The sequence below is a fragment of the Cibotium barometz genome, chromosome 18 (genome assembly GCF_041138505.1).
Source record: "Cibotium barometz isolate CiBa-2024 chromosome 18, ASM4113850v1, whole genome shotgun sequence".
NCBI classification, from domain to species: domain Eukaryota; kingdom Viridiplantae; phylum Streptophyta; class Polypodiopsida; order Cyatheales; family Cibotiaceae; genus Cibotium; species Cibotium barometz.
In genome coordinates this window covers 7,958,375-7,985,755 of record NC_141063.1, presented here as the reverse complement: position 1 = coordinate 7,985,755, position 27,381 = coordinate 7,958,375, and the positions used below count along the sequence as shown (strand labels likewise).

Genomic DNA, 27,381 nt, shown 5'->3' with positions numbered 1-27,381 from the left:
ATGAGATTATCAGAGCCGAGATGGGAGCACCACCCATCGTAGTTGAGGCTCTTGCCAGATCAGTGTCCTTCATTCATAGCACTTGGGAGCTTCCCCGACACCGGTATGCACGACTTGCTTTAGAGTCCTCTCATCAGCTAGCCATGGAGGGAGACACTTCATGTTGGTATGCGCAGATAGCATCCTGGTTTCAGCTCAATGGGTTCAGTTTAGACAGACTTCCACCCTTCTAGTACTCTCTGGAGGCACCCTCTCTCACCTTGATACATTCTGAGATTAGTAGTCATCAGACACGACCTCATTCAGTTGGACACTAGGAGGACATGGCTAGAGCCCTCACAGGAGTTGGGAATGAAGATGGCTTTCTATAGAGACCATCTTCTCCGCACCACTGAGGATGGCTTTATACTTAGACCGAGCTACATGGGTACCCATCTGTCTCATGGATTGAGGTGCGCCATTGGGCAGATCCGCACCTCTCCACATCAGTTAGAGATAGAGACAGGCAGATTTATAGGCATACCTCAAGGGGACAGGATTTGTCAGATTTGTTGGATAGAGCCAGAGATGGAGGAGCACTACATCTGTCGGCTGCACAGCATATTATGAGATTCGAGGGCGCTACCATTGCCTTTTCAGAGAGGGATTTGGACCACTGGCTAGAGTCATGGACTATTGTGATCAGCGATGCTTGGGTTTTTATCTCCTGGAGATCCGCAGGCTGAGAGAGTCCATTATCAGGAGCAGACGCCCGACTGGCAGGGAGTCCACACACAGACAGATTAGTGACTTCTTTAGAGGGACTACCCGGGAGGACACACAACCGACAGCCCACCAGTGGGCACCCCGTGGGACTCTAGTTGAGAGAGCTATCCAGTTGGGCAGATCCAGACGCCGGAGGGTTCGCGGATCCTCACATCGGAGACGGTGCCTACACCGGAGGATTTAGAGCATCATTGCGAGGCATCGGGCTCATCCGACCAGGCATCTCACTATGGCAGATATCCAGGCCATCGGGCAAAGACCCATGGTAGAGCTCCTGGGATGATTACCACTCCAGCCATATACTGTTGTACTCACTGTCACTTTTGTACTCCCCCATATTCATGTATTCATGTATCCATGTACTCATGTACCCCATTTTGATTAGTAGCATTAGCTTCCCACTCTCCCTAGTTGCTGCTTCCGGATGCTCCCTACTGATGTATTGTAGGGCTAGATACTTACCTTCAGTTCTTTCTTTTCTTTTCGAGACAGTGTATCAGATGTCACATGGTTGTAACTTTGGTCTCATAGGTCACTTTGGCCTTTTGAAGACATTAATATAACACTTCATTTCTCTCTCTCTCTCTCTCTCTCTCTCTCTCTCTCTCTCTCTCTCTCTCTCCCCCCCCAAAAGCGCAGACTGATCATGGACATTACATGTTGCTCCTACCTTGCATGTGAGGTATCATGAGAGAGGGGGTAGTTCCTGGAAAGAGTGTGATGCCCCCACTCTCAGAGAACTAAACCATCTTCCTTCCAGCTTCAAATTCGAGATATACCCGAGTGCCATAGAGCAGCATGGTCACAGCAAGTGGAAGCATGGATATTTCCCAGAATCATGGTGGTACACCCGAGTTCATTGCGACAATGTATCCTTGACCTGAGACATGTTGCCACCTACCTTGCATGCAAGATGTCATGAGAGAGAGAGGGGCCAGTTCCTCCAAAGAGCCTAACGCCCCCATTCTCAGAGAACCAGACCATCTTCTTGCCAGCTTCAGATCTGAAATATACTCTAGTGCCATAGAGCAGCATGGCCAGGGGAGGTGGGCACTATTACCAACCTCTTGGACATTTCCCATTATTTCTACACTTGGGCAAGCTTTAGCGAACTCCATGATGCCCAAAGGACCCAAAAAGTACAGGAGGTTTATTCAATACAAGAACCATGGCGCTGGGAACTTGGTAAAAATGCCCGGAACAAGATGTGAGTTATGTAGGAGGAATTGCTTGCGTGGGAAACACACTCCTAGCAAGCCCCAACACTTGGGGCAAGATTGTTGCATGAACGAAGGCCAAAAGGATGGACATTTTATTAGATGGGCACCTCGTCTTTTATATGAATTCACCTTTTTTATATGATGGGCACCTCGTGAGTAATGAGATTCACACTCATTTGGCGGGGTATCTCAAATTTGGGTGCCCAAGACATGTAATAGCAAGAATTCAATGTGGGCGTTAGTTTTGGATAATAATCCAGATGCTATTTTGGCTCTTACGTGCTTTAGGTCTAGAGTTTACAGTTCTCTGTTTTGCTAGTTGTGTTGTTGTTTAGTATCTTAGCTCAAAAGGATTAAGTTCTTATTAAGAAGAAGTGTGTGTATGCTTTTGTGTGTGTGCTTTTTTTATTTTTTATTTTTTAAAGTTTCTTTCATTCATGTAATTGTTTTGTTTTGTTTTTTTGTTTTCTTGTTTCTTGTTTTTGGTTTTTTTTTCTTTGTTTTGTTTTGTTTTTTGTTTTTTGTTTTTTGTTAATGTCTTAATTAAAAGTCTTTGTTTGATATTATCTTTTGATTTCCTCTCCTTAGTAGCTAGGTTTTGATCTTTCAAGTGCTTTGTTTTTGTCTTTGTCCTTCTTCACTATTATTTCTTTCTCAAATCTCTCAATTTGTAAGTTTAGATTCTTTTGACCTTACGAAGGTATATAAATAATCCAGATGCTAACTTTCTCATGAAGGTTGCAAACATGTTAATTTTGCCTAAACCTTAGCCAAAGGTTGATTAGCATTTAAAAAGCATTGAGTTTCTAAGCTTTGCCACCTTCTTCTACTTTGCCATCTGCATGCCTATTATTTATGGAAAGCAGGGTTGCTACCTATAGTTGTTGAACCACATGTACCTACTCATAGTCACAAGAAACGTTCCGAGATTTTGAAGGTTCTTTTTTGAAAGGTTTTGTCCGTCACTAAAAAAACCGCATGTTTCAAAATATTACACACACACACACACACACACACACACACACACACACAAACGTTTTTTTTTTTTTGTAAAAACATCATCTTTGTTAATGTATAGAGTGGAGCCCTGAAAGGGGAATCTTCACTATGATATACATCCAGGAACAATGAAAAAACAATTTAAACTGAGCTTGATTAATCTATTGTAGCTGATAGCTATTATGCCAAGATTGTTGTAAAGATTGATTGAAGTAGAAATACTTGTCAATCTTTGACGAATGGAACCATTTGATTGCGGGAAATCCATATATTCCATATTGCCCAAAATCGCAACAAGGCAATAAAGAGAGCATATTTATCCATTCATTATGTAGACTTTCCAAACATCCAAAAGTTACTGGAAAAAGTGACCCCAGGAAATCTTATCACAAGTAAACCAGAAAGTCTTCACGAAAAAGATCTAATGTCTCAACAATACCGAAATAAATGCGGCACTATTTCTTTCTGATGCTGACAAGAAGGGCATTTAGCAAACGCAATATAGGTGTTCTCCACAAATTCTCCAATGGGGAATATGCTCTAGTAATACATCTCCACATGAAAACTTTTTGCTTCAGAGGTAAATTGTTGTTCCCTATCTTATGCAAAATTTTGCTTCCACCATTTTGTGGTTTGATGGATTTCCCAAAGATGATTAGCATAATCAGAAAACCATGGTTCTGGGAGAATCAATTGATACAGTCCAAGAGCCGTGAGCTGTGATAAAGGGACTTTACGGAATGGTCCATGTTCCATTCTTTGCAAAGTCCAATCTTCAAGCCGCCCTTCGATAGGGTCATCCAATAACTCACCAAATGGATGTACTTGCTCTCTAATTAGTGTCCAAGCTGGTCCGTAATGCATGCCCAAATGCCAACGTTGTTGTGCTTCTGGAAAAGATATTAGTTTTCCTTCATTGGTGATGACATCTTTCTTGGAGAACGGAGAGCAAGTGGACAATCAAGTGGTTGACTCCAATGTAGACTTTCTTATCGTAGAGAATTTCCCGTCTCTGATATTGTAGAATCTTTTGCCAATCTTTAATCAGTTGAGTAGAATAAGGGCATGCAACAATTTTGCTAGTCACGTGACCTACCAAAATCTCCCAAGGAGTGAGCTTCCACTTACCAAAATAATCAACTTTAAAGTTTCGACACATGTTAGAGATCATCAAAGTCCATGGTTGACTCCGTGCAAAGTATGTGGAAAGCGTATAAAAGAAGAGGAGGAAGAGAAGACTAAGAAAAAGAAGGGGAGGAAGTGGAAGAAGGGATGAAGGAGAAGAAGAGAGGAAGAAAGGAGAGGAAAAGGAGGAGGAGGAGAGGGCCCATGGGCACTTATGTGCTACTAAAGAAGGATGTACTCAAGGAACAAAAAGTTAAAAAAAATCTGGATTTTTTAAAACTGGAAACCTCCTTGGCCAAGGGGTTTCAAGGTATTTAGAAACTTTCGCTTTGAAACGATTCGTAGGTTTCAAAATGACGAAACCTGTTTTTTTGTGACTATGCACCTACCGTTGTACTACCTGTACTTGCTGCCAGAGCACCTGTACCGATTGCTCCAGCACTTGTTCTTGTTGTTGCAGCTATTTTACCTCTTGTACTGGCTGTTGTATTTGCTAATTGGGCTGCACCAATCCTAGGACCTGCTGTACCACACTGTTACGACCACACGAATCTCCTAAATGCAAAACACTAGCTCACCTTGCAACCGTAGGTTCTATGCTTCGAACCACCCCCGAGCTAGGGGCTAATGTCTGACTCTCATAGATCCATGTCAGTCCTTTGGCATGCCGATCTATGGTCTGCCACACATGTAGCCGGAGTCTTGGTTGAACTTTGACCAATCTTGAGGTTATAACCCATGTTTCACTTATATAGTGCTTACTGCTGATATAAATAACCAAACTGTTATAAATAGCCGGTTCACATGGACTTATTAATAATAGCCTTAGCCACCCGTATTAGCCTGCTTCCTTCTAATCCCAAGGCTCCCCTTCCCTAACCTTCCCGGATTAGGTGACTAATCCCAAGGATTAGTACTAGGTACGTAACACACATGTATACCTGTTGTATGCTGAATTGTATTGGTTCTACTGCCTCTTGCACCTACTGTACCAACGCCTATACCAGATGTACATACCTCTTATACTTGTTGGGTAACAGAGGGGAAGCGCTGTCCATGGAATTAACTGCTCATAAACAAGATTAAGCAATAATGACTCACGAGTCACCACCACCAAGAACAAAATAAAGAGAATCCTATGCACAGTACACAACACTAGGGGGCAAAAAGATGCCCCCCACAAAACCCCCCTCCCCCCCCCCCCCCCCCCTCTCTCCCCTCTCTTAAGGTAATATCTATTAGCAAAAAGAGTCTACTTCAAATACTAATTCACCACTGGTTTGCACCTAATTCTACCAGTACAAGAAGATGTAGACAAAAGCAAACAAGAAAATTTGTCCTTATAGGCGTTACCCTCTTAGCACAAGGTTGTATAGGACAAACCCCGCCTCGTGTGTGAGTATGTCAACCCTGGATGGAAGTTTGTGGTAGAAGAAAGTCCTGTCTTCAAGAAATCCCGAAAAATAAGATGCTTTCCATGATGAAACTGTTCAAGACCAACTCCTACTAAACCACTGCTTATGCACGAGACACCAAGATTTCACCTCTGGCACCCAATAGCAAATATAAAACACTTATTTGTTGCGAAGAACCTTGCTGTCCAGCCCTAAATCATTGAAAAACAGCCCCAAAAGCAAGATGCTTTTCGCAATGAAAGTACCCAAAATCACACACTAGAGCTTCTTGTATGCATGGAACATGTGGAAGACTCATTGGCATCCCAAAATCTATAGGTAAACATGAAGATCCTTTCGCGTCGTTGTTTCCAAGCATTGGGCACCCGGGCCAATGAAGGAAACCCGTAGGTAGATGTGTTCATCGATGAAGAAGTAAAATTCGATGCAGAACACATATGCCTAGAAATAGGCATCAATGCTGACTTCTCAAGATCCCATGGGAATAGCTCCATTAAAGAGGCAGGGCATGTAGCCCATGTGGCTGTCTTAGCAACAAAGATCAAACAATTACCTTGCCCTTGCTGTATGTCATGGTTAAGCAGCAAACTTTCTATCACATCAAACATACTCAAGGTTGAGTCATGGATTGCACATAATATTTTTCTCATACGATCTATTTTCACTATACTTAATCTTATTCAATTCGAAATCCCGTTGGGGTATTTGATTCTGATTTCTGTAAAGGAGGATTAGATTATACCCTCTTTTATGTCAAAGTCACCATATAGCTGAGAGACGTCATTGATGCATCCAGCAATATTGACTTAAGCACCCGTTTGTGCACCTTGTGTCCTTGCTGTATGTCATGGTTAAGCAGCAAGCCTTTTTGGTCATGGTTAAGCAGCAAGCCTTTTTTTTAAAAAATTTCTGAGAGAGAGATCTTACTATTAGTTAACATTACAACTTGCTCATCGTCCCAGCCAAGTTGGTGTCAAGAGCTACGAAGTCCATCTACGCCGCCCTGGTTACAGAATGAAAGAAAAGGATCATATGTGGCAGTTTTCAGGGCTGAAACATGGGCTGCTATATGAGGGAAACAAAAGCAACACAAAGATGGCGGGTTTCATGGCTGAGAAGAGGAGGCGTTTTATCGCTGAAAAACACAGCTGATGATTATCATGAAAAGAAAAAACTACCTTCAGGGCTGAAAAGAGATTGTAAGGAAGCCTTAAAAAATGAAACAACCTAAAAAATGCAGAAACCATAAATTACAGCCTAAAAATGCAGGTGTGAATGGCGAGAAGCATGGCGATGGATTCAGCCTAGCTCTAATACCATGTAGGAAAACATGGTGCAATGCCCACGAGGTGGGAGAGTGGAAAGAGGAGAGATTGAGAGATCAAGCGATGGTGGGTGGGAGCATAGACATGGATGGATGGCAGAGAGAAAGAAAGAAGAAAGAAAGAAAGTTGTATTAACATCTTCAAAAGGCCAAAATGACCTATGAGACGAAAATGTTACATCATGTCCATGGAATACATCATCATGGTACTGAAAGTAAAACTAAAAGAAAATATCTGTGAAAAAAAAACAAAGAGCCTCAAGCTCTTGCATTAGCCAAGAATATCTCGCATAGGGTGCTGCAACATGGTACCCAATGTAGTGAGGTTGATAGGGCAGGAGAAAGTCCTGCGGCGGTGGGAAATGATGACTCTGATCCTCTTGAGGTGATGTGAATGTGGGGGGCGGCTATTATGTCGGGGGCGTTGGGCTCTACATAGCTCGGTGGTTCTGTCTAATGTCAAGCTCTTGCATCAACTTGGAGGTTGGGGGGAGTGGGTGGATCTGCTCTTGGGGCTCTAGTCTGGAAGAAGTCAGTGAGAGCTCTTGGTGCTGGTCCTCGGGCGAGTGCAGCTGATTTGGGCCGCAGTAGGGATTCCCTGTGTCTGCGGAGCTCCAGAAGAAAGAGCCTCATGCATCTCTGGTTTGGAAAATCCATGATCCTAGAGAGTGGTCCAAATCCCTCTCGGAAGAGGCAGTGGAACCTCCCCTTGATCTCATAGTATACTGGGCATCTGCATATATAATGAGCCTCTGTCTTAGCCTCTGTATGGCAAAGTTGGCATGTCCTGTCCTCAGGTTAAGTACTCTCGGCCCATATCTTTTTTTTTTCCGAGAAAAGATCCTTTCATTAGTTATGTAAAAAACGCCCGTAGGACTACAAAAGAGATCTCTCCTGCTCCTAACAGAGAGAAGAGCAGTGAATACATCATGGCAGCCCGGGAGACTCTCCCTAGGTGCTGCAAAATACAAGCATCAGTCTAAAGAACTGAGCGGCTAAATCATACAATAGGGGGGGGGGAAGAGCCAAACAGGTGGCCTGTAGTGCCAACGGGGGGATCCCGTGTGTAGGGTGTAGAACGGGCCGCAGCGCCAAGTGGTGTGAAAGGCCTGGCGCCGTAAGATCGCCTCATCCGAGTCTCCCCGGATGCGGTCGTACTGTCCTCGCAGGGTGTGGATCAACTCCTGCCAAATCCCCCGAACAGTCTCTGCTGGTGGCTCTAATCTCCCCTCAAAGGCCGTAAAGCACCGGGCCCTCCAGGTGAACCAGATGGTGAGGCTGCTGAGGAGCTCCCATCGTAAATCCCTCTCCTGTGTCCAGCAGGCGGATGAGAAATCCGGTGCCGGAACCAGGCGAGGCTGGCCCCTAATAAATCTGATGGCCTGACTGCCGTGCTCCATCTCATAGCCCATAGCAGGCCCTGACGAAGTCGACCAAGCAGCGGCACCCCACGTAAACATACCCTCTGGAGAGAGGGGGGCCAGAATACGCAGCATCCGCAGCCAAATCTGCTGTGCCTGAGGGCAGTCCCAAAGGCAATGTCTCTGTGTCTCCATAGGGTGGCCGCATCGGACGCAGGCCGCCGGAAGACCGCTGTAAACAAGCCAAGTGCCAACCGCTGAGCCCTTGTGGGCGACCAGCCACTGAAAAGCCGAGATCCTGCGGGCCTGTCGACTAGCCCAGAGCCGAGCCGAGAAATCCTCCAGGAACTCCTGTGAAAGTCCCTGCAATCGCCAATGCCCCGCTGCCGCTGGAGAAACCGTCCTCCTCAACGTCAAAATATGCCGTCCCAGCCGAACAGTATACTGGAAAAAGGTGATCTCTGTGGCCTCAAGGGATGCATAAGGATCATGCCACTCGTACTCCGCGGGGTCCCACTGTAGCCGGGCCAAGGGGCGCGCTGCATATGCCCATATGCGCCAATCCGGGAGCACGTCAGCAGGGTCGGGGTCAATATGCCACTTCCGAGAAGCGGCAGCCACTACCCGAATCCTCTGAAAAGTGCACTCTGCAACCAAAGGCGACTCCACCTCCACTCTCTGGAGTCTGCCCTCATCCTGTATCTCATAATAGAGGCATCTGCCATCCTCAGTGCTAGCTCTGACAGCAATCAGGATCTCCAACTGTGTAAAGGCACCCATCCACCGTGGGGCCACTGGCTCGAGAGGTGTGAACCACTCCTCTGTAAGTGCCTCCTGAATATCATCCCTCATAATCAACCCCCCTCTGAAGTGACTCAGCCTCTCCACCTGGGTCTCCTGTGGTAGACTGCAGAAAGCCTGCCAGTCTCCAAAACTACGAGCTGGGCCTGCCGCTAAAGGTCCCCAGGCTAGACGAGGCCGAGAACCCAGCATATGACCCTGCTCTGTACGAACCGCTGGGCTCCAGATGAGCGGCTGCCTGGCCCGCTCCTCAACACAAGAAGGAGGCGGCTGAGAAAGCCCCGGTCTCAGCAGCTCCCAAGCTCTCAGGATACTCAAAGCAAATCTGTCCTCCCATCCTCTACTGAGGCCTGTCCTCCTCATCTCTATGAAGATCCAGCGAATCTCTGGTGCCCAAGTACCCCCTGCAGGAGGCGCCCGGGCTTGCAGTCGCTGCAAGAGGAGCTCTTTCCAAGGCTCAGCGCCTGGAAGCACATTGCACCCTGAATGAGAGATGTGTATCCATGTAGTGCGGGCATATGATGAAGGTGTCCTCCGTCATGTGAAGAAGATGGTCTCTGTAGAAAGCCATTTTTGTCCCTAGGGGTTGGAGGGGTGGATGCTAGGTCCTTTGAGTATCCAATCTCACAATGTCCTTCTTGGTCACCGTTTTCTGTTTTGTGCAGCTCATAGCAAAAGTAGGGGCCTCTATGCTATACTAAAATGGTGGGAGTGCCCCCATTTGCATGCCATGCATATCAAACCAAGTGCTCACTTGTGCATACAAACACTACGTGTCTCCATCAAGTGCCAGCTGTCTCGAGATCTCTAGGGCAAGCCAAGGTTATCTATCTAGTGGGACCTCCCATAACTTGTGCGAGTATGTCATTGTCTGGAAAAGAGCCTCTATTATGATAGGGGTAGCTCCCATCTCCACTCGTACAATCTCATGTGACACTGAAGGCTTACTCCTGATCATGTGGCAAGATCATCATCACTAGTGGCCTCTCCATCGGCTTCCACCCATTCATATACCTCTCCTGTATCTGTCACAGTTGATTCCCTTCTCGGTCTCCTCTTGTGGTATAAATTGTCTCCTCTTGTGGTATAAATTGGGACCCCAAATGGGAGCTCCATACAATAATGCAAGTGTGACTAATGTGTCAAATAGCCAGAGCTTCCTCCTCGGCTCTTGAAATTGTATTTGTGAGCAATGCCTCTCAAGTGAGTCCAGAGCTGCATACCCTCACATCAATTTGGTTTTGGCTGCCTTGCGCATAGAGAATTGAGGCCCGGCAAAAGTGATCCCAAGATATACATAAGAGGCCACGTACTTCACGGGCTGCCCACTATATGTAAACTGAGGTGCAGATCTACCTACCCATTGTGGGGATGTGTTAAAGATCATAACCTTGGTCTTCCCAAGGTTCACCATGAGGTCCAGATCCTCACAAAAGGCCCGTAATTCATCCAAGTGCCTCTGCAGCCCCTCTGGTGAATCAGAGATAAGGACAATGTCATCTGCATACAATAAGATAGGTATCAAGACTCCTACCAGCTGTGCTCCTGGTCCTCCCCGTCTATCGATGTAGCCAGATATCTCATCAATGTATAGCCGAGAGAGAGAGAGAGAAAGAAAGAAAGAAAGATATATTAACGTCTACGAGAGGCCAAAGTCGGCCTATGAGACAAAGAATAATACAACTGTGTTCTTCCGGTCATCGGAAGAAAAGAAACAAAAGAAAAAAGTGTGCATGTGTCTGGATACAACTGTGAATCATCATGGATCGGTGGAGCCCATATACAAACAATATAAGGGGGGTGGGGATGTGGATGGAGTGCTAAGGCAAGATGCATCTCTATATGCTGAAGGGGTAGTACAAGCATGCTATGCAGATCTCCATCAGAGTCTGAAGCTGCGGCGAAGGCGGGAACCTGCTGGAACCGAGTTGCACACAGAGAGGCGGAATACGGAGCGAAAAATGAAACCAAAACCCCCAGGGGGCGGAAGCAAGAAAAGGAGGGAAGGGGGGGGGGGGGGGGGAGGCGAAGGAGATAAAACCTAAAAAAAAGGGGGGGGGGAGGGCAGGGGCTGCGCGCAAGAGGGATGGGAGGAAAAAGCGAACTGGCGGAGGGGGGGGAATGAGTCGCTGCAGAGAGGAGGAGGGCGCGAAGACAAGGGGGGGGAGGCGTAAGGGAGAGGAAGGCGGCGAGCAGAGCTATGGGCAGCAGCGAAGGCAGGCGGAAGGGGGGGGGCGCAGCAACGAATGCAGACGGGGGGGGGGCTAAACGAAAGGCGGCGGGGGGCGGCGGGCAATGCAGGGAAGGCGGAGAAGGAAGAAGCGAGGAGGAAGCGAGGGGGCGAGCAGGTAGGGAAGGCGATGGGCGCAGTGCAACAACGCGAGCAGGGAGAGGGGGCGGGAGCTTCAGCAAGAGACCTAGTTAGCAAGGACTTTTTTTTTTTTCCGAGAAAAGATCCTTTCATTAGTTATGTAAAAACGCCCGTAGGGCTACAAAAGATCTCTCCTGCTCCTAAGAGAGAGAAGAGCAGTGAATACATCATGGCAGCCCGGGAGACTCTCCCTAGGTGCTGCAAAATACAAGCATCAATATAAAGAACTGAGCGGCTAAATCATACAATAGGGGGGGGGGGGGGAAGAGCCAAACAGGTGGCCTGTAGTGCCAACGGGGGGATCCCGTGTGTAGGGTGTAGAACGGGCCGCAGTGCCAAGTGGTGTGAAAGGCCTGGCGCCGTAAGATCGCCTCATCCGAGTCTCCCCGGATGCGGTCGTACTGTCCTCGCAGGGTGTGGATCAACTCCTGCCAAATCCCCCGAACAGTCTCTGCTGGTGGCTCTAACCTCCCCTCAAAGGCCGTAAAGCACCGGGCCCTCCAGGTGAACCAGATGGTGAGGCTGCTGAGGAGCTCCCATCGTAAATCCCTCTCCTGTGTCCAGCTGGCGGACGAGAAATCCGGTGCCAGAACCAGGCGAGGCTGGCCCCTAATAAATCTGATGGCCTGACTGCCCTGCTCCATCTCATAGCCCATAGCAGGCCCTGACGAAGTCGACCAAGCAGCGGCACCCCACGTAAACATACCCTCTGGAGAGAGGGGGGCCAGAATACGCAGCATCCGCAGCCAAATCTGCTGTGCCTGAGGGCAGTCCCAAAGGCAATGTCTCTGTGTCTCCATAGGGTGGCCGCATCGGACGCAGGCCGCCGGAAGACCGCTGTAAACAAGCCAAGTGTCAACTGCTGAGCCCCTGTGGGCGACCAGCCACTGAAAAGCCGAGATCCTGCGGGCCTGTCGACTAGCCCAGAGCCGAGCCCAGAAATCCTCCAGGAACTCCTGTGAAAGTCCCTGCAATCGCCAATGCCCCGCTGCCGCTGGAGAAACCGTCCTCCTTGCCGTCAAAATATGCCGTCCCAGCCGAACAGTATACTGGAAAAAAGTGATCTCTGTGGCCTCAAGGGATGCATAAGGATCATGCCACTCGTACTCCCCGGGGTCCCACTGTAGCCGGGCCAAGGGGCGCGCTGCATATGCCCATATGCGCCAATCCGGGAGCACATCAGCAAGGTCGGGGTCAATATGCCACTTCCGAGAAGCGGCAGCCACTACCCGAATCCTCTGAAAGGTGCACTCTGCAACCAAAGGCGACTCCACCTCCACTCTCTGGAGTCTGCCCTCATCCTGAATCTCATAATAGAGGCATCTGCCATCCTCAGTGCTGGCTCTGACAGCAATCAGGATCTCCAACTGTGTAAAGGCTCCCATCCACCGTGGGGCCACTGGCTCGAGGGGTGTGAACCACTCCTCTGTAAGTGCCTCCTGAATATCATCCCTCATAATCAACCCCCCTCTGAAGTGACTCAGCCTCTCCACCTGGGTCTCCTGTGGTAGACTGCAGAAAGCCTGCCAGTCTCCAAAACTACGAGCTGGGCCTGCCGCTAAAGGTCCCCAGGCTAGACGAGGCCGAGAACCCAGCATATGACCCTGCTCCGTACGAACCGCTGGGCTCCAGATGAGCGGCTGCCTGGCCCGCTCCTCAACACAAGAAGGAGGCCGCTGAGAAAGCCCCGGTCTCAGCAGCTCCCAAGCTCTCAGGATACTCAAAGCAAATCTGTCCTCCCATCCTCTACTGAGGCCTGTCCTCCTCATCTCTATGAAGATCCAGCGAACCTCTGGTGCCCAAGTACCCCCTGCAGGGGGCGCCCGAGCCTGCAGTCGCTGCAAGAGGAGCTCTTTCCAAGGCTCAGCGCCTGGAAGCAACCCCCGAACAATAAGCTTCCCCAATAAGGCTCTACTCTGATCGACTGGATCTATAATGCCCAAACCGCCCTGAGCCAGCGGAAGTGTAATAACTGCCCATGCAACCTTTGCCCGAGCTGGCTGACCGTCTCGCTCAGACCACAGAAAGTTCCTGAGAGGCCTGACGACGATAGTAATACTCATGTCTCTGCTCCTCTACCTCTCTAACCTCCTGGCGTGCCTGGCTCAGCTGGGACGCCACCCACTCACATGCAGGCTGCTGCTCCTGAAGGCGCTGTAGCGAAGCAAGGCTGCGTCTCAGCCGTTGCTCCCGCTCGCGAATCTCTCCCAGCCGTGTCAAAGCTGCAGCGTGTAGAAAAGAGCTAAGATCAATGAGTCCCTGGGCACACTGGCCCGCTGCATCCTGGTCAGATGACTATCATGCCAGATCCTCTCAATGTCCTCAGCGAGACTGGGATCTGCAAGTACCCTCTCTGGGATCCTCAACTGCAAGCTGGGCTCCCGTGTCCCCTCCTCCAATGTCAATATAACTGGCGCATGATCTGAAAATGAGGTGCCAGTGAGAATGCCGACGGAGCCCCCTCGCTCCCCTAACCAATCGCCCACATAAAAGCGATCAATCCGTGATAGATTAGTCCCTCCCTGCCGGCGATCCGACCGAGAGAAACTAAGACTGTCCTAAGACCGGGAGAAAGCCCCATGCTGCCATGCATCAGTGATCCTCAGTGACATGCAAAACCGGTCCCAAGCTGCAAGCTCCGTGCCGTGCACTGTAACATGACTGCCTCCCACCCTATCTGCCGGGTCCTCAAGCATGTTGAAGTCTCCCCCAACACACCAATGTGCGGCCTCTGGCAATGCATCTGTAACCTGAGTCCAGAACTCTACTCTGGCACTAGCATGATTGGGCGCATAGATGTTGAGCACACCCAATAGCTCATCATGCATCCTCAGAATGACATACTGTGCTCTACCAGGCACAATGATCCCTCGATCCACAATGGCCTGCCGCCATACATCTGCAATAACCATGCATACTCCTCCCTGTCCACCCAAAGGACCAAACCCTGCAGACCAAAAAGTGTCCCATCTACCAGGCATCACCGAACCATATCTCCGGATCCTGCTCTCACCCAAGTGGTGCTCCTGCATCATCAAAATGTCAATGCTGCCACCAACCAGGCATCTCTGAAGCTCCTGCCTCAAGCAACCTCGATAGCGTATAAAGTGTGCTCCGCCAAGGCCCTGTACATTCCATGAGATGATCCTCATGGATGCCCTGCTGAGGTGGATGCTGTCTCAGCCGTACGGCGGGCCTTCGCAAGCGGCTTGGATGGAGAGTAGTCCCCATCCGAACGGCTGCGAATCTGCCCACCCGGTGTACTGCAAGAATCCCGGATCAGGCGCCAGTGGCTGTGGCCCATGGCGACTGCCTCTTGCTCTGACAGAGAAACCTCGTGTATACTCACATATCCAGGGTCGCGTGCCAAGTCTGCCACTATGCGCACGACCAAATGCCAAATCCCTGAGGTATCCACACTCCCGGGATCCAAGAAAAAATGAGCCAACTCCCAAAGTCGGCCTATCACATCAGTCACCTCCAGATCGCTCATGTGGTGAGAAAACTCAACTGCTTGAGTCTTCAAAGTGCTGAGAGCGAGCTCTAGAGTCCACTCCCGATCACAAGGTCCACATAGAGGGAACGAGAAGGCCACCGCTGAGTCTAGTGCCTCCTCCCCGCGGGCCGGAGGTATCACTACATGAACTCGAATGGGTGCTGGCTCATGGGGGCCCTCTGCTCCAAAAAGCCGTGTAAAGGTATAATCAAAGGCCTCCGAGCGCTGTCTAATGCCAAGGCGACTCAACCGACTGCGGATAGATGAAATCCGTGAGGCCCTAATCGGCATAGGTCTCCTCTGTGATGCTCGAGCGAGGTCAGTGCGCTCAGCGCTCTCCGGACTGCAGGTGAGCGCCAGGGAACTGCCAGGGTCTCCCGGGAAGGTGAGGCGGGCGGAGGGGGAGGCGAGGGAGGTGGAGAGGGAGCCGCTGCCGAAACCGGAGCGGGGGCGGGAGGAGGCGAAGGTGGAAGCGAGGCGGTGGGAGGGGACGGGGGTGGGGGGGGTGAAGAAGGGGGAGCTGGCATCTCCTGGTCCTCGGTCGCTGCAGGGGTCTCCTCCTGAAGGGGAGCAAAGCTGTTCCTCACGGGAACCCAGTGAGGCTGAGACTGTGGCTGCTGCTGCAGCGGTCTCTGTGCGTGCTGCTGTGGCTGTCTCCCTCGGCGGCGCCCCTGTCCAGGCTGCCACTCCGAGGTCTCTGTGGCCTGAGCAGGTGTCCCTGAGGCAGCCTGCCGAGCCGAATCTGTGGGCGGGCCATCAGTAGCCTGCTGCTGTGGTGAGGATCGAGGTCTCCTGCGAGGGCAGGCCTTGGCCAGATGACCGACCTGCCTGCAAATGAAGCACTGGTTCGGGAGCCCCGAGAACTCCACTCTCTGATCTATCCACCCCCCCCCTATCCTAGGTAGCTGAATGACCTTAGGAAGGGAGGAGATGTCAGACACCAACACTCTGACCGAAGGTAGCCCAGCTGCTCTGGCCACCACTGAAGCTGCTGAGGGGCCCGTCTCTAGTACAGAGCCCACCAATGCTCCGAGCCTGGAGAGGAGCGGAAGATACTCCCGGCGGAGTCCAGGGAAGCAAACTGTAACATGGAAGAGGCGCTCTCCCTGCTCCGCCGCTGTTGGGTCAAATCCATGCTGCCAAGGTCTGAAGAAAGCCTGAGCACCCCTGATGTCCAGAGGACTCATGGCAAGGACCTTGGCAACGCTCTGGGCGGCCTCGAACTCGATCAAATAATGGCCCCGGCCCAGGAGCTGTACATCTAGGATCTTGCCCACATCTGCAAGAAGGCGAGCCTGAAGAAGATCCCTGATCTCCCCTCTGCTGGGGCGAGTGCCGACTATACGGCAGATGGTGGAATGAGCGTGGAGGCGTTCCACCTCTGCAGTGAGGCTCGCTTCCTCTTCCGGCGAAAGAGAAAGCCTGATGGGGATGTCCTCGGGGGCGGGCGAGGGGGCTGCGGGTGAGTCCCTCTGAGGCGAGGCGGGAGGAGTCTCCATCAGAGTCTGAAGCTCAGGCGAAGGCGAGGCGAATGCGGAAAACCTGCAAGAAGCGGGCTGCACCCAAAGAGGCGGAAGACCGGATGAAAATGAAGAAAAACAAAACCCCCTAGGGGTGAACAACAGCACGAAAGAGGAGGGAGAGGGGGAAAACGAAGGAGAAGCCCTGGTGTGGGGGGGGGGGGGGGGGCGGCAACAAAGCTAAAGGGAGGGGAGGCGGGACGCTGGCGCGAACAGGCGGAAAGGTGAGGGGCGAACAGGTGACAAAGGGGAGGGGGGGCGAACAGGCGAAGAGGGGGTTGGGGGCGAAAATACAAAGAGGCGGCTAGGCGGGGGGGGGACGAAATGGCGAGGAGGGGGGAGGCGCAGCAGCGAGGCAGGAGGGGGCGCAACAGCGAGAAGAGGGGAGCGAAGGCAGGCGGGGGGTGAAGAGGCGAAACGGCGGAGAGGTGGGGGGCGAACAGGTGACAGAGAAAGGGGGGGCGTATAGACGCGCAGTGCAGGGTGGAGGCGGGAGCTTCAGCGAGCTACGGGCGATTCGATCGCCACCCAGGAAGTATTAGTTAGCAAGGACTTTTTACTCAGTGATTTGCAAATTAGGCCTTTGATGGAGAGGTATCGAGCCATTGTCGTGATGCATGCCTTCCCTAGGTATGACTATAACTTCTCGACATCTCCATGATTTTCACAAATCCCTTTCAAAATCTGACTATGACTGCCTACTGCACCATTTACGAGGTCATTAATGATTGGGCTAAGAATAGGCAATGGTGACGCGACACGTTTCCCTTCCCATCCATGCACCCTTTTTCTGGGCGACAACCTGGATTTTCTTGCCAACTGGCTCCTCGATCTCTGCACACACCACAATAATATTTACGTATGTAATACCTAATTTTGGATTCTGTTATTTTCTATTTTTATTTTCTCAAGAATCCTGTCCAGCTTCCGAATCCTAATCATGAGTGGAGTCGGCTCCTACTTGTTGGACATTCTCCGTCTCTTGAACTCAGATTTTGCTTGTTGAACATTCTTCGGATCTGGATTTTAATCTGGATACATTTTTCCTTCTAGACACACTTTTCTTTCTTGTTTTGGCATTCTTCCATAAATAAGGCTTCAGCCTATACCCATTCACTAGTTTCCTTAGGCTTTCTCCATCCAGACTTGCCAGCTCAAACGTTCCTGTCCCCATTTTTTTAAATAATTTTGAATAGGCCCGTCCATCTCATTTTCAATTTTCCTAGGTGGGGTCCCATTCTTGATGAGAAAAGAGAGATTGCATCTCCTTCTTTGAAGATCTTGAATTTCATGTTCCTGTCCACTTGTAATTTTCTCCTTTTCTATATAATTTTGGTTGTTAATGCACTGTGCAGTCTTCTTTCATCCAACTTAAGGAGTTGAGCAATCATGTGCACCTCTGATTCTTCCGGAGAGAGACTTACTGCTATCGTGAGGCTCTATGTGAGGAACTCCATGGGCACTACTGCCTTCAGTCCACACACCATGCTAAAAGGCGGGGTGCGTCTACGGAGCGAGCACAAGTGAGAGAGCAGCGAGCATCATTTTATTTTTGATGTGGTCTGTGGGGACTAGAAAGGTGCTTACTAGGTGGTTGATAATAGGAAGGTTCAAAAATCCACAAATATGCCCAAGATTTTACCATAACCATCAAATTAAAAAGGGTGTAGACAATGCGAAACATAATTAGACAAAAGCTGTGTACAATGTGAAACATAACTTGACAAAGATGTGTACAATGTGAAACATAGCTCGACAAAGATTGTATACAACATGGAGACAAAAGTCACAGTCACTATTTATTGGGTTGCTGATTGTGACAGTCTGCACAACCTTCGTAAGCATGTCTTTCAAGATATGTTTCTTTCAAGATATGTTGAGCTATTCTAGGCTGGTGTGGATGTGCATGTTGTAGTTTACATCTTGCCCAATAACATCAAAAACACATAGTATATATATGCTTGCATGGTGGATACTTCTTCTTGTTACTTGTTCTTTCCACAAACTTGGGGTAAGAACATGATGGTTGTCCTAGGATGAATACATCAAAAGGTTGAGCCTGTTTGTCCTCATCTGCTAGATAGAAGAGTTCTTTAACACCTTCTTTGTACACATGTTGGTGGACAACTCTTGCCTTCAAATTCAGTGTTACTTGTATTTATTCATATGCTGCATTTGAAATACCCATACGATAAGGTTGTTTCCTGCCAGTACCCTCTTCAACATTAGTCAGTGTGGCATCTAAGTGTATCTCGCTTTTGTCTAGTCTCTTTAACTCTTCCAAACTCATGCCAATGTCAAAGCTTGCCTTCACTAGACCTATTTCTTCCCCAGCAGATACAGTGCTGCCCAATGCTATTTGCCATATTGGAGGGACATCTGTTGGTTTCTGTAATATCTGCTTGCATGGATTGTATGTGTGACACACATTGGTGTTGCAAAAAAAAACACATCTTCTCTCTCCTCCACTGCCCTAGCTGGCAATCACTTGAGAAACATGGGACCACATCTCCAGCTTTTAAAGGAGCATCACACTTCCTTCCAGACAACCAATGCTAGCATTTTACTCTACTACTCACTGGTACTCGTCTATAGCCCATTTGGTGTCATGGATGTCTACCTCTAGGGCAATGATAGCTACAGTATTCCCCTTATCTTTCTTGGCTGCCTTGCTATGTGCATCAACACGATCAACAAGTGACAGATACATAATCAGGTCTGTGGCTACAATTTGCAACATTCTATGTCTTTCCCTAGTTTAGAGGCCTCTTTGCTCTCATCATCTTCTTCTCTCATTTGAACTTCATTTGATCAGCAAACATGGGTGTTCCATAATAGAATCACCCACCACCCAAGAGGTTGCACCAGGGGAAGGGGTTGTTTTTTGACGTGACATGGTCCTATCCATGAGCACTTGCAAATCAGGGCCGCTTCCAATGTACTTGCCCTCCATGAATGCAAGTTGTCGAGCACTTTGCAGGATTGCATTTATCATGTCAGTGATGCATACATCATATAAGGATATCTTGTGCTTATATCCCTCTCTAGCAAGCTAGCTCTCGTGTTTGGATTCAGCCAGGTTTGTCCATGGCACCATCACATTTACCTTCGGTTTCCCACCCTGAACAATAAAGTGTTCCTAGTGTCCTACATGGTAGTGCCATGAGCTTAGCCAACTATCAAGCTTGCAAAGGCTATGATCTACCGCCTTACCAGTGGCCTACCAAGCACTGATTTTTCTAAATTTAAACAAAGAATCTTCAAACAGTAGCGCATGTTCTCCATTCTTCACACATTTTGATGTGGCTTTCTCACGATGACATGAGAAAATATGCTGCTCCATGTGACTGTTGAGGCTGGCTCACCAATGAAAAAGGCACGACCTCTCCCTATCTGGCATTGCCTTTCCATTGTTGAACGCACGCCGTATGGCATTCCAATTGTGGTAGCTGTCTCGTCAACCATAAAACCACAAAAATTAGCTCGATTGCATGTGTGCTCAACCATTACAGCATATAGATTATCCCAAAACATTGCTTGGGCAACCTTGTCCCCCTGCTGAAACTCTAGCCATGCTATTTTTAGTAATTGTTGCAACCTGCCCACAAAGAACAGAACAGTTTTAGTGGATAGACAAGTTAGAGACCTAATCACACACAAGGGAAGGTGATGGATACTTGATGTTGCGGGTCATACACATGTGTAGCCATCATGTGCCATCCATCTATTCGATGAACGTGATCAAAACACACCCATGCATCCTTGAGGTCTCCATTCTTATCAACGTCAATGCATTGAACGATATCAACTCCTAAATCGAGCCCTGTGGTGGACATTTTAAAAATGTAGCTACGTTCCGACTCGGATTGTGCTTGGAGAGGAAATCGGCTCCCATGGAAGAACTTGAAATGGCACTTCCACTTTAATTCTAAGATAGCTTCAAGCCCACTTCCGGAAAGTTGGTTGCTCTTCCTACTATTCATTACCATTTGCCTCAACCTAAAACGTAATCTTATATCACATCAAAAGTGATTATAACAGGGGCATTTATAATCCATACAATGAATCCTCACTTGTCTAGCCAAAGCAAGTCTCCGCCAGTTTGTCTGCCATCTCATTTGTACTTTTGGGGGCCTACTTTATGGTCCATCTATACATTTTTTTGCACAAGATCTTGGTGTTGTGGAGGGCCGCTTTGCACATGCCCCGTTGAACCTGGTGGGAGTGGAAGCCACGATGTATAAACAAGCGTGTATGTGTTGATTGTATGGGCATGAATTAGTGAGCACTTCATGCATATAAGTACATGCTTGCAGGAAAAAAAAAAAGCTCCCCAGAACTACCCAATTCTAGAGATCCTTGAGGTGGTGCCTTTATCAATTGTCCATTCCAATAAAACGTATTCGGCCTAGAGGAGAGTAGCAAGAACACACATGTCTCATTCCCTTCAATATTTCTTTGCGATGGATGCCTTCAAAATAGTCCTTAAATAGTCAATATACTTCATAATCTTTTTGTACTAGATAGCCCGCCATTCCCAAAGCTTGTACTTTCCAAATATTTAGACATCCTGGAGTCCACAAACCCCTTTCATACTAGGAAATGTCGGAATTGGTGACACATATATTGGCAATGAGAGCATGATCTATAAAATAATAAGATGCATGATGAGAATCTACATGTGTCCTACTAAGTGACCGCTTTCCCAAAAAACCACACACATACATGTGTGCACACATGCATTTCTTTGTCATTTGATTGTTATACATAAATAAATAGATTTATAGGTATCCCTCCAAACCACAAAAGAAAAAATCACACACACATTTTGAGGTATGTGAGTAAACTTCTAAATAGATCATGTGAAGGCACCACCTTTTGCATTGTCATAGTTCTGCAGTAAGCATGGCACAAGCAACCTTATCTTGAGGTTATACACATGACAAAATTACAATGGTATCAAAAGAGAGAGTCAAGACACTTTTTTTTTGACTTTTTGCAGCTTTACGATCTGTGGAGAATTATTTGGGGCTAGAAAAGCTCTATGTACTTGGGACAAATTGCGGTTAGTCTTTGTATATATGTTTGGTTTTTAAACTCGAAAATGACTTCCTTTTGAGACGCTGGTCATAAAGTTGGTTTCTCCTTATGCTTCATACTTTTAAGGCTACCTTGGATGATGCTTTTTGCAAGTCAACTATATTCATGTGGTTGTCAGTGGACAATGGCCATAGGCAAGGACTGGATAAGTTTTTGAAGCTGGCAAGTGGTGATGCGGACACGGTTTTACATTATGAGTTCATGCAGGACTACAAGGTGACTACTGCCTTACCACCACCCCCAACGTTATTAATTTTGGATGAAAGGAAAAATTCGAAGACAGAAGCCAATGAGAAGTTATTATGTGCATTACGGGACAAGTCAAAATTTGCTTGGGACTTTGGGAGTGTCGCAGGAGGATGAGTCTATACTGAAATTACATGATAGGTAAAGAGGGTCCCGTTGTCCATTTCTAGTGTATATCATTTGTGGATAGGGATGCAGTCTAGGCTTTCAGCTTCTTTATATATGGAGCTAATATTAGTGGGTTTAAGTATTGTGGTTAATTCCAAATTTTGGGACCATGTAGATTATGTAGGACAAGTTAGTGTTAGGTTCTGTGTTGTGATGACAGGATGCAGTGCAAGGTTTATGTTTTTTGAGATTGTGTCCAGCAGAAGTTAGCTTATGTGGTATTTGAGTAATCCTAAACTACGGCTACTTTTCTGGTGTTGGGAAAGATCCTTTGATCAAATTTCATTGAAAATCTGTCTAGAAAAGAAGCAGTCTCTTAGACGCAAGTTTGGGGGTTTATCAATCAACCTGAAACCTTGAGGAGGTTTTGGGTTATGGATGGATAGGACTTTGTGCAAACATAACTGGCATGGGTGATCTTCTGGGAATGGAGACTTGCAGCTTTGTGTAAGTGTAACTTTTTTTTCTAGATCTTAGATGTTTCTGCTGCGTCAAAGTGGAAATATCAACTGGGGTGTAGGAAGTCATGCTTGCTGCCATTTTCATCTATGCTACGGGGCTTCCTGTATCAAAAGTGTTGATTGTCGCTGGATAGGAGTGAGCTTACCTTCCTTTCTTTCATACTTGTTTTGCCCTCCTCTCTTTATTGTGGGCATATGGCAGAAATGCCCCAGAGGCAGCCACTCTCAAACATCATCTCTACCACAGATAACCAAGAAATAATAGATTTCTGTGTTTTGTGATGTTTCATAGTCTCAGCACTTCCCCAACTGTTTTGTGAAGATGCATCTAACATTTCCTGCTTGGCTTTATATTGAGTACCACTCTACATTTCTATGAGCGGCTTTCCCACATCATGGCCACCACTGTGGGCATACACCCTGCTGGACACCCCTTTTATGACCTTAAATCAACCTTAGCAGCCCCGTTTGAAAGCACAGACCAGCTTTGTAGGCGTTGAACAGCCCACTTCATCACCTTTCCCTATAAGCCACTCACGTTTTCCTCTCCATTGCTTAATCAGTCCTATTTTGACCTTATCAACTTGCCCTGATTCATCTCCTTTGCAGCCTATAAATAATTGGATCTGTCACCTCTTCAATAAGTCACTGAAGGCTTATTGTCCCATTCAAGTGAAGATAGAAGGGAGCAAGATTTGTGTGCAGCCCTACAACAATTGGAATATAGAGGCTACCATGTGTCGAGTCTTTCATTGACATTGAGAGACACCATGCTCTAATAATGCCATATAACCGCAAGTAAGAAAAGTCCACTCATCTTGCACAAGATTTGTTGATGCATCATCTTTCATTGTAGGTGATGAAGAAGGATCTACAACCATGCCGCTTTTCTATTTCTTCTCCTTCGCGAGCCGCTTTCTGCACTCATTTACAACCAAATCATAACTGCAAGTAAGAAAAGTCCATTCATCCTACACAAGATTTACTAAAGCATCATCTTTCACCTACAGTGAAAGATGATGCATCATAACACTCATCCTGTAGAAGACTTATTGACACATCATCTTTCATTGCAGGTGATGAAGAGGAATCTACAACCGTGTCTCTTTTCTATTTCTTTTCCTTTGCAAGCCGCTTTTTGCACTCATTTACATAGTGACCCGGCTCTTTGTAGTAGTGGCACTTGCCCTTTTTCTTGGGCTTGCCTTTATCATTTTAAACCTTTTGAGAAGGCTGTCCCAAATCAGCCTTTGCCTGAAAATTGCTTTTGGCTTTTCCTTTTCCCTTGCCTTGGGCAACAAAAGCTCCATCATTGCCATGCATGATGGAAGATTTATTCTTCTGATTGCTCCTCCTGTAGCAACAAACCAACCAGCTCTTCAAACAAGATTGGTTCCGGGTTTCCCCCGCATAGATAGAGTGAGTGATGTGTGGAAATTTAGGTTAAGTTTTTGACACTGATGATAGTGTCTTGGAAGACCAACTCCTTTTCGGGAGGAATGACCTCATCAATGTTAAGCAACTGCTCGTGAAAATCTTGGATGTTCAGAAGATGATCAACCATGCTGTCCCCATCTTCCATGGACACATTTTCCAACTCCTGTTTGAGAAAGGCAACTTTGGCCTCATTCTTAGCCTGGTACATGGTCTCCAATACATCCCATGCTCGCCATGAGGTCCGGCAAGACCTGATATGCGGTGTAATTGATCGCTTTACTGACAAAGCAATCAAACCCATCGCTTGGGCACACGAGTATCCCGTCTCTTCTGCTCATGTGAGGGAGGAGTTGGTGTTGCAACTTGCTGAGCAACACAATGGCCAGGTGTGTTAGGTGCTATGTTTGTAAGGTGTATATCTTCACTTGATACATAACCCCATAAACCTTTGGCCACAAGAAGATTTCGGACCATAAAACTCCCTAGGGAGCAATTACTACCGTCCAGTTTGTCCTCTTGGGACAAAACCCCGAATACATTAGTTACATTCCCAACCCTAATGCTGAAATCTCTGTGCTAAGAGGTATGTAAACACTTGCAACCAAGTGTGTTGTAAATAACACTTGTAGGCAAAATCCCAATGTACCGTAGTGCTGTGCCAGACAATCACAAGTTCTTGAGCAAACTTTTTGCCCTAAATACAAGGCTGCAAAATAATTGTTTGGAGTGTCTTGACGACACTTGCAATGCAAATCCTTGCACATTCGTTGCACAAATATCCAAACAAGGCATGTAGAATGAAAAGCCCTAAATTTTTGTGCACCAATGAGCTGTATGATGTGCCAATTGCACACAAATGTGAAAAGCCCCAAATCTTAATGCACCACTAGGATCAATTTTGTTCCAATTGCACATAAATCACAAAAGCTCCAAAATTTTGTGTACCCTGGAGCTCCAATTGTGCATTAAAGCGTGATTTTTTGAAAAGCCCCAATTTTTACTGAACTCTGCACCTGCAGATGGCTGGGGAGGAACAACAGTAGGTTGGGTAGGCTCAACCATTGCAGCTGGTTGAAACCGGAAGTGACGACAACTTGTAGCTGGTTGGAACAGCAAACAACAGGCGAATAGAGACGACGGAGAGCCCCTGCAACAGCAGAGAGGAGACGACAGCTACAGGCAAGGCGACGGCACATAAAAGTGATGGCAGCGAGGGTACGGAACAATAAACGGCGAAGTCGACGGAATGAAATGGTGGCGACGGCGATGGATGGAACGGCAAAGTGAGGTCCATGCCATGTAAGGCACAAAGTGGGTGGAGCGCCACCCACTGTGCTTGCAGATGCGCCCGATGGTGGACCTCAGCCCGCGAAAATGGGCGGTGGCAGACCACAGCACAGTAGTGCCTGCATGGGGTGTGAGAAGGGAAGGAGAAGCGAGGGCCAGTCAGAAAGGCCGTCGCTGGCATAGGTGCAGGCGAACAGGTCCGTCCGTCCAAGAAGGCCATCGAAGGCGCAGGCGAGCAGATTCGTCTAGAGCTTTGTGAGTGGTGTCTAGCAGTCCCTACAATTCTGATGCCACTGTTGGCCCAGGAGGGGAGCTGCAGCTACACACAGAGGTACACAGTACACAGATCATAGAGATGGTGATAGAAAGAGATGTAAAGATGTGGATTGCATTGGAATGTGTGGAGTTGAGAAGTCAACCCACATATAATATCAAAGTACAACAATAATAAAAAGGAGTCCTTTCACACCATGTTGGCTAGGGGGAAAAAACCCAAGGGAAAAAATGCCCCTAGTTATGCCCTGTTCACATGTGGCACTACAACCATGCAATATATGCCAATAAGGATGCAGAGCCAAGACCAAGGGCATGCAACCACAACATTTGGATCAGCAGAGTGCACCTCCATATTAGCATTTTTCATTAACATTGAGCATTTAGTTTATGCATAATAGTATGATTTGCAATCATTGTAATTACTCATTCAATTAGTAATATACAGGAGGAGTAGGTAAGGTTAAGAGTCTCTCTCTTCTCCTCTCTACTTCTCTACGTCATCATTGCTCATGTGATTAGCATTAATCTCTATAGCTTAGTGTTAATCATCATCAATTAAGATTCCGCTCAATTAAGTTTCCGCATAGTTAGCATGTTATGATAATGCCAAAAACATAGATCATCCTCTCAAGCCTATACTTTCAGTAAAAAAATTAATTTATTTCTGTTTAGGCATATCGTCTAGCATGCAAAGGACCTCAATATGATTCCCAACTGGTTGCCTTCCCTAGCAATTCCAAGCAATAGCTCCCTCCACTTGAACACAACCCTGCAAATGAACCTTTTGTGTTTGGAACTAATAGGTGCCTTCTAGAAAATCTCAAAAGCATAGAGCAGACCCCACAAGCCCCCACTTAGTGTTGAGTCTCTTTCTATCAACCAAACATGCAAATTTGCTGATACCATCTCGGCTATACCAAAAGGCCAGTGCTTGCCCACCTCCAGTCCTTGACTCAAGGTAAGCCCTGGTTTTGAATTCAAATTCCAGGTTCTCAGGCCATAAGGCAATTCTGATCAAGATAATATCTCTAGCAACTCTTATTAGCTAAACCTGGTCTTGATATCTTCCCATCTCATCCGATGTCCGTGCTCAAAATCCCAGATGTCCTTGATCCTGAGATGCATTAAGGTCAACTCCCGGGACGGGAGGCTTAACTGGTGTTCTTTCAGCCATCTTTGTTATGAGCTCATCCACATTGAATTCAAGGTTGGTATACCATGCTTTAGCCTTCCCCTCTTAGTCCTTAGGAGCACATGGGGAAACTTGGTATTTTGTGTCTGGCTGCTGTGGCGTAGTTATCATGTGCTTGTTTCCACTGATTTTGACGAATTTGTGCACAGGTTTGGGAATTTAAGGTGCCTAAATTCACCTGTTGTTATGTATATCTAGATGTGTAAAAGTCAACTACATGCCATGGTGACCCAATTGTGTCTGGCTGCTGTGGCGTAGTTATCATGTGCTTGTTTCCACTGATTTTGACGAATTTGTGCACAGGTTTGGGAATTTAAGGTGCCTAAATTCACCTGTTGTTATGTATATCTAGATGTGTAAAAGTCAACTACATGCCATGGTGACCCAATTTGTTTGTTTCTATGCTTTACACAGGTCCATTTCAAACATCTGGATGGGCATATTGAAGAGGTCAACTATTTACGTGTTTGCTTTTGTGCTAGTTTTTAGTGCTGTAATGTCTTGATGGGCATATTGAAGAGGTCAACTTTTTATTTGTTTGGTTTTGTGCTAGTTTCTAGTGCTGTAACATCTCAGTTCAAGTCTTTGAAGTATGAGTACTGTTATTGCATGCATATCTCACAAAAATGTGTGCAATATGTGACTACTAACAGGTTCCATATTTTTGCCTACCTGCGGATAAGCTATCTGATGTAATAGCACCCTCATGTTATAGGTATGATATGCGTGTGTGTGTGTGTGTGTGTGTGTGTGTGTGTGTGAGAGAGAGAGAGAGAGAGAGAGAGAGAGAGAGAGAGAGAGAGAGTTATATTAACGT

General features: G+C 47.4%; 1 protein-coding gene across 1 annotated transcript in view; it reads left to right on the top strand.

Moving 5' to 3' along the window:
• Window positions 1–27,381, top strand: part of HCAR (coenzyme F420 hydrogenase family / dehydrogenase, beta subunit family) — a 173,616-nt gene that overhangs the window by 95,799 nt on the left and 50,436 nt on the right. Inside the window, exons 9-12 of the mRNA XM_086812046.1 lie at window positions 21,400–21,462; window positions 21,616–21,713; window positions 26,979–27,014; window positions 27,218–27,279. Of these exons, the coding sequence (XP_086668172.1) occupies window positions 21,400–21,462; window positions 21,616–21,713; window positions 26,979–27,014; window positions 27,218–27,279 (259 nt within the window). The remainder of the gene's footprint in view (window positions 1–21,399; window positions 21,463–21,615; window positions 21,714–26,978; window positions 27,015–27,217; window positions 27,280–27,381) is intronic.